The sequence below is a fragment of the Strigops habroptila genome, chromosome 9 (genome assembly GCF_004027225.2).
Source record: "Strigops habroptila isolate Jane chromosome 9, bStrHab1.2.pri, whole genome shotgun sequence".
Lineage (NCBI taxonomy): Eukaryota > Metazoa > Chordata > Aves > Psittaciformes > Psittacidae > Strigops > Strigops habroptila.
Window position 1 is genome coordinate 21,922,487 of NC_044285.2, and position 7,255 is coordinate 21,929,741.

Sequence of the window (7,255 nt, forward strand, 5' to 3'; positions counted from 1 at the left end):
AAACATGACTTGTCTCTCTCCCACCCGAAGGGCAAAAATAGCCAAAACCAACCTTCTACCCTACACACTGCACCTCTTGCCTCTCAGCCAGTCCTGTCCTGATATACGCTTTACCTCAGTAACAGAGAAAACAGCACCCAGTGTTCAAAGTGTTACACAGAAGATTCTGGCACAAGTTCTAGGAAAGGTAAAATTAAATTGTGTCAGAACTCCTCCAGCCATGCTTGCAGCACAAAAACCTCAGGTAACTCTCTGCTGGTCCTCCCCTACACCACTCTTGCATGCCTCATCCAAGTGATCTTTGATCTCCAACACCTTCCTTTGATGCCAGCGATCTCCACTGCCTTCTTACTACCCTCTTTTTGCTGGCAAAGGGTAAAAAGAAGACAAGCGAGCAACACTGAAAGCTCTTCATACGCACATGCCTGGGCTCATGCGTATCCCAAATCCTCTCCACAAGCATTTTTAGGCAAAGCGACTCATTTGCCACTACGATGCCTATTTTTCGCTGAGAGGACAATCTCTTTAAACTCAGAGAGATTTAACTAATAACATTAAAATGACTTACCAGTCTCTCATTATCTTCTGAGGTTCTCTGGTAATGAGCTGCTAAAGCAACATAATCCTGCGCCTGCTTGTTACACTCTAAACACTTAAGTCCATGACGGATTAGTCTCAATGGGTCCGTATAGAGAGGCAAGGCTGGCTGAGTGTTAGCAGAAATTCCTACCCCACCTCCTGAGGCAGCACTGGGCTTACACGAAGGAGAGGGTGAGTGCAAAGTCTGAGGAGCCAGAGAGGCTGAAGAGCTCACAGGAGAAGGTGAAAACATTTGGTCTAAGGAAATCGGTTTCATTAGCAGCTGAGAACACTGCATGATAAATCCTTTGCTCTTATGATCTCTGGCATGTTTAAGCAAGCTACACTTATTAAAAAAAAGTAGCATAGTTGAACACTGAGTGCACATGACTTCGATATGAACACTTCGTCTACTATAGTGTTGAGTCAGGCTTTTCTCTAAGGCAAATGAGTCCCCACATTCCAGGCAACAATACCCAGAGGCAGGTAAATTAATACTGGTGTCAGCTGGAGGACTAAGGTTTGGAGTATATATCGGCACCGGATTGGCACTGTGTAGTACTTTATTAAAAGCTTCCACGATGACAGGAGCAGCTTTCTTGACTTGATGCACTAGAGGCACAGACACCTGTGTCACCTGGGGCTGACTTCGCCTCTGTGTGGATGACTTTGCCGTAACAGAAGCAGCAACACTATGTGGGACCAAGTTGAGATTTGCCAAGTGCACGGCTTTGGGAAGAAGGCTGGAGGTGGCGACACTAGATGGCTGCATCACGATACCCTGCTGCTGCCTCTTAACACCTACTTTTATGGCACCACTGCCGCAGTTTGGCAGTGGAGATAAGGACACAGCACACATGCTGTTTGCAGCAGTATCTGTTTTCATACCGTCTGCATAAGGACTTGTTATGCTTGAGAGCTGGATAGCCACAGTAGCCCCATTTTTGGTTGAGTTCTTGCTGGCCTCACTTTCCATAACTGCACTAGTGTCAGGGGATGGGAAAGATTTAATAAACTCTTCGGCAGATGAGGTTTCCACAGGCGACTCTTCTGAAGATTTGCCCAACTCATTGTTTTCTGGCAAAATTCTTGTTACAGTTCTTTTAATTTCACCAGAAGATGTCTTGATAGTCTTTATTCTAACCTTGGGAATAGCTGGCGGAGAGCCGGCTCCCAAGGAAGGAGAGCCTTTCCCACTACTATCGCTGCACACGCTTCGAGGACTCTCGGGCTGCTTGCTGGCCTTCCTTACCACCTCTAAGGGGCTTCGGGGACTCTTTGGCGACTTGGGCATTTTTGGACTACCCTTCATCCCATCTTTAAAAGGACCAGGTTCCTTGGTAAGATTTGGTTGCTCGCCTTTTGGAATACATGCAACTTTTTTGGCCTGAAGAGCTACTAACGCTGCCACGCAGGATGACAACTTTGAATGAGTTGGCTTTAACCTCTGGCGAGGTGGTACTGATGAAGACATGTTCAGCTCGGGCACGGACCCCTTACTTTCTCCTAAATTATTGTAAGGGAGGTCTCCAAACACCAAGCCTTCTCCAAGAAAGCTATTGGTATCTACCAACTCCTTGCTTGACTCCACAAACCTCTCTGATGCTTTGTCTTGTTCTCTCCTGCTCATTTCCAGCCTATTCATTGGCTGGCAGTGGATTTCCATCTTTTGTTCCTTTTTACAGTATTGATCAAACATGCTTAATTCAGGCTCTGGCACCTTTCTAAGATGATCTAGTACTGAAGCTCCTGTTGGTATATACATTGAAGGTGGTGGAAAATACGGTGTTTGGGCATGTTTGGGTTTATCACCAATGCTATTCTCTTTGAATGCATCCTCTGGTTCAGGGCTGGAAATTGGGCTAAACTGACTAAATGTTGGCAAAGGCTCTGACTTGGACTGCTCCAGTTTATCAGAATAACTTCTCGAGCTGTCGCCATTTATAAAAGTTGACTCAAACTTGCCATAATTATGGACTAAAGTGTGAGCCTCTGATGGCAGATCGGACCCACGAAACCCATTGTGTAGCAGACCAGTCCCGAGGTGATTCCCCTCCTTTTCTGCTTCAAAGGACTCCTGACGACTCGTGTTCTTCACTATCACACTCACAACAGGAGCATCAGAGGGAGGCAAAGAGTGGGATAAGGACACGTTCTCATCGATGCAGATTCCTGATGACTTCAGGTGATTCTCATTCTCCTCCCCAGCTGGTGGGATCGTCTCCTTGGTATCAAGGCTTGTCGGATCAGGGATGTCAAAAGCAGCCAAGAGGTCATCAAAATCTGGGGTTTTCATGTCCCCCATGATGAAAGCTACAATTAAAGGCAAAAAAATACTTCGTCAGGTACATCTTTCCCCAAGGACAGACTTTGTAAGACTCATTCGCATAAATATCTTACGTGACAAAACCCACAACTGCCCAAAACGCTAACACAGCAGGTACAAAGGCTAGAAACATCTGCAGCAGACACTTCAATTTCCATTTTAACTATTCCAAGATTGACTGTTTATACACAAAGATATTAGCCCAGCTTTTTCAACACAGCTTTCAAAACAGAAGTGCCATTTGTAGGGTATTGCTGAGAAGGAACCTCTCCTGCCCTTGCTGCACATGGAGGATCAGCAAAAGCTCAGGTCTCATCCTGCTCGATCTGGCAGGGCAGGCGACAAGTAGCAGGAGCCTGTCCTGCAACACAACCTGCCCCCTCTGGACTGTGAGCAGAGCTGCTCCTGGTGCTTCAAGCAACATGGTGAGTCCCCGAGAACAGAGCTCGTTCAAACATGACTTTTTAAATGACACCAAGCTCGTGCAGGGGACATTTTTTCAACCTGTCAGATGCAGCTCTACTCCAAAAACAGCCACTGCCATGAGCCTCCACAGAAAAGATCCAGAAGTACATCAGTGCTGGGTTTCTTTTTCGTTTGGCTGGGGCTTTTTCAGAGGTAATAGGCAACAATCACTGCTGATTTCTCAACAGATTCTCTGAAGAATTCAGTCCTGCTTCAAGGAAAAAAGGCAGCAGTAAACAGGTGGCCCAAGAGAAATAGGCCAGAAAAGTGAGATGACTCCCACCCAGAACAATTTGTACAATAGAAGAAAAGTCTTCAGTAAATATTTCAATACAGCAGCTTAAAGCATGGTAAAGGAACCAGGATTTATCTGAAACAGGGGCAATCCTTAATTAAGTAAGGATGTGAGGCAAAACTGCCCAAAGACAGAATAAAGGATCATATCCAAATCATAACAGGAAATGGTGTTCCCAGCCAGCTCTCTCTTTGTAAGCCCTCCAGAAGGTTAGTGGGGACTTAGACACTCACCACAGCGACCTCTGACAGCAATAATGAAGCTCTGATGAGATGCATAATGAAAACTGACAGCACAGAATTACTTGAACATTTGTGTTCATTACTGTCAGGGATAGTGGTTTTCCCGTTTAATCAAAATATTTTCAAGTTGGGGTAATATACAGACTTCCCAAATACTTAATAAGACATCCTTTTAATACATGTTCCATTTAAACCCCTAATTTATGTGAACTGACGTATGCTGTATGCAGTGGAGGGTGAAAAAAAAGCCCCAAAGAGTATCAACTGAGCAAGCAGAGCACCAACTCCTGCTTGGCAAAGAGCACCCACAGGCAAGGTAAGTCCTGACATGCTCACTTGACCTGGGCTGCATCAGCACTGCCAAAGCCAGTGGCAAGTGAGGGAGACAGAGAGTGGCAAGAGCCAAAGAGAAAGGGGCAGAGCTGGGAGGAGAAGGGCAGGTAGAAAGAAGGACCCTGGGACAAAGCGGAGGGAGAAAAAGGAGCTGTCTGATAAAGGCCACTGATTTAAGGCTGCTTTCATCATTTACAACTGGGTTTAAAAGTTTGTGAAGTGTCACATTAAAACTGCAGGTATGGGGAACACTCTACAGAGCTGGGCCAGGAGAAAACACTTCAGCTTGGAACAAGAGGACACAATGGTCTTAGAGCTTTAGTTTAGCCATGCCTCCAGACAAGCCTCAAAGGTGTTGCTTTGGTTAATCTACTGCAAAACACTCTGTGGACATTTACTTGGCTTAAGAGTGGCTCGCTGTGGTTTAGCTTAAACTTGTTCTTGTTCTTAAATTAAACTACAAATAGGAATGTCCACAGAGGGCTGTGCAGCGCTTTACAATCGCATCCCCAAGCAAGGTAGCTTGGCTGTGCGTTACATTACCAGAAGATTACCCGTATGCTTCACATCACCAGCACTTGATAAAGACTTCTGAAACATCACAGATTACTGCAGTTGGCAAAGAATGTTGACCTAAAACTTTCTCCTTCCTTTAGTGGGAAAACTTGTGCCAGCTGGGAGAGAGCAAGGCACCACTGAGCTCCCAAAATTTCTGGCACACAAACCCTTCCACAAGGAAGACATTTCATCCATAACCTGTAATGCTCAGGTTTTATATAGAGAAAAGGGAGCTTGCCAATCGCTCTTGACTTTTCCACCTATCCACATCTTTGGACACAGCACTATTTTAAAATACCAGACAAAATAAACCTGAGATATCTGCAACATTACAAAATATGCTTTTCTTGGAAGAAATGGTGCATTTTCAGAAGCTTTCTTTGAGTCCTATGAAAGACTAGCTTACATTCTGCTATTATGAGAGCACGAGTCTCTACTCAAGTATTTCAACTCAAAACTGCATCTTAAACGTGTCACACATGAAGCTACAATTCTCAAAGCAAAACTGGACTCAGATTCTAGAGAAGACCAAGTAGGTACCTTGCTGACAAAAGCGACTTTTAAGTGAAACAAATTTAAAATTTTGACTAAACACCATTTTGTTCGCAGATAACAAACAGAAGCATATTAAAGGAAATTATGTCAAAGCCTCCTGCAAACTATTTTGTGAGGAAAGATGAAAATAAAGACCTCCATCCTTCTTGTGCAAAGGACTTGCCTTCAAACCCAAGCTTGAAATCCAATTTTCTTTCTCTGCTTACCTATGAAAACATGGAGGTTGAGATTTGCAAAGCAACAGAAGAGGTGAATAAAATGAGCAAAGAAGGATTTACAGAGTAGAACATGTATATTTCAGTGTGCAAAGCCAATCTTGCTATAGCACATTTCTCCAAGGGGCATGGAACCTAGAAGCCTCCAAGCCACCAAAAAAACCCCTGTGAACTTGCTTGAGGCAGTTTGTACAACCCCAGGGCTGTGGCTAAGCTTCAACATTGCAGCCAGACAGAGGCACCACAGGACCAGCATCCCACACATGCACCGTACAAACCTTTCGCTAGCAGTGCTATTCCTGGGGCTTTTCAAAGCTCTGCAGTAGCTCCTCTGGAGCTTTCAAACCAGCGCGTACCATGCTGCTCAAGAAGGAGGTTCAAGATTGCCACCTAAAAGGAAAGCATGAAAATGCAATTACACCAAGGTTAAATAATACAGGAAAGTAACGTTAACAGTAAATATTGGTAAATCTGCAAGACAGCAGTGAGGTACATGGGAAAACATCGGCCAAGGGCTGCTCTCACCAGCCCAGAAGAGGCAGGCACCTCCTGGAGGGATGCAGAAGGGAGGTGGAGAGGGCTTGCCTGCCAGGGAATCCTCTGGGAAGGCAGGGATGGCAGGAGCAGGGCCTGAGGAAGCGCGAGCAGTACATGCCAACTGGCAACAGGCAAAGCAGACGAAGGCAGCGGCCGCCCACGGGCTGTCAGGGCCGTGGGGAGGGTACAGGAATGGGGAACCGCAGCTGGTGGGAGGGAGGTTAAACCGGAGGCTCCAAACGGGCCCCGGTGCTGCAACACCCACTGAAGTTGCAGGAGCCCTGTACGGGATGACTGGTACGAGCGGGTTCGGGGCTCGGGGTCACCGCCTGTGGCAGCGCCGCCGCCGTCGTCCCCACGCGCGACCCACCCGAAACAAAGGCCCGGGGCCTCCCCGGCCACCGCCCGCTCCCCCCGGCGCTGACACCCGGCGCGGCCCCGCGGCCCCGGCCGCACGTGGGCGAACCCCGCCGAAGTTAGTTTGTCCCAGCGCCGCCGGGCCGGGCCGCGCCGCACCGCCGCGGGGGCCGGGGCCGGCAGTCGGAGCCGTGATCGGAGGCGCCGGCGGAGCTGGGGGCCGCGGGGTGCGGAGAAGGCGGCGGGCGCCCCGCGGGCCGGAAGAGCCGGTGCGGCGGGCAGGCGGGCGCGCAGGGCTCGGTCTGCCGGCGGCGGGGCCGCCCGCCCTGCCCGCGGGGCGGCAGCACCCGCCCGGCTGGCCGGCGCGAGGGCGCGGGGAGGGCGGAGGGCGAGCGGGAGGGGCGGGCCCCGGCACGGCCGAGCCCGGGCGGGCGGCACTCACCCACGCTGACGGCTCCTCTGAGGGCCCCGCCACCGCCAGGGCCCCACGCAGGCCTCACCCCGCACCCGGCACCAACGGCCGCAACATGGCGGCGACGGCGGCGGGCGGGGCCGGGAGCGGGGCGGGGCCGGGCCGGGGCACGGCGGACCGCCTCCCGCGCCGGGCCCGCGGCGCCACCGGCTGTCCCCGCCTCGGCCTCCCTGTCCCGCAGGGCCCGGCCGCGGCCTCTGTCACCCGGGGCGGGAGCGCGGCGCAGCCCCGCCAGCGGTCTCGGTGCCCAGCTCCCTTGAGGGAGGCCCTGCCGGGGGCCGCCCCGCGGGCTCCTCACGCCTCCGAGGGACCGCCCTTCTC

General features: G+C 50.2%; 1 protein-coding gene across 5 annotated transcripts in view; it reads right to left on the reverse strand.

The window, feature by feature from the left end:
* ZNF592 (zinc finger protein 592) overlaps positions 1 to 7,033 on the reverse strand; it is a 39,089-nt gene extending 32,056 nt beyond the window's left edge. For 4 of the 5 annotated variants that reach the window (XM_030496822.1, XM_030496824.1, XM_030496827.1 and 1 more), the window contains exons 1-4: positions 6,905 to 7,006; positions 5,847 to 5,958; positions 3,367 to 3,578; positions 569 to 2,892 (exon numbers count right to left, since the gene is read on the reverse strand). In XM_030496822.1, coding sequence (XP_030352682.1) covers positions 569 to 2,892; positions 3,367 to 3,400 — 2,358 coding nt within the window. In that variant the 5' untranslated portion in view covers positions 3,401 to 3,578; positions 5,847 to 5,958; positions 6,905 to 7,006. Of the gene's footprint in view, positions 1 to 568; positions 2,893 to 3,366; positions 3,579 to 5,846; positions 5,959 to 6,904 lie in introns of all 5 variants that reach the window. The other variant, XM_030496823.1, reaches the window with a different exon arrangement.
* Positions 7,034 to 7,255: the final 222 nt, after the last annotated feature.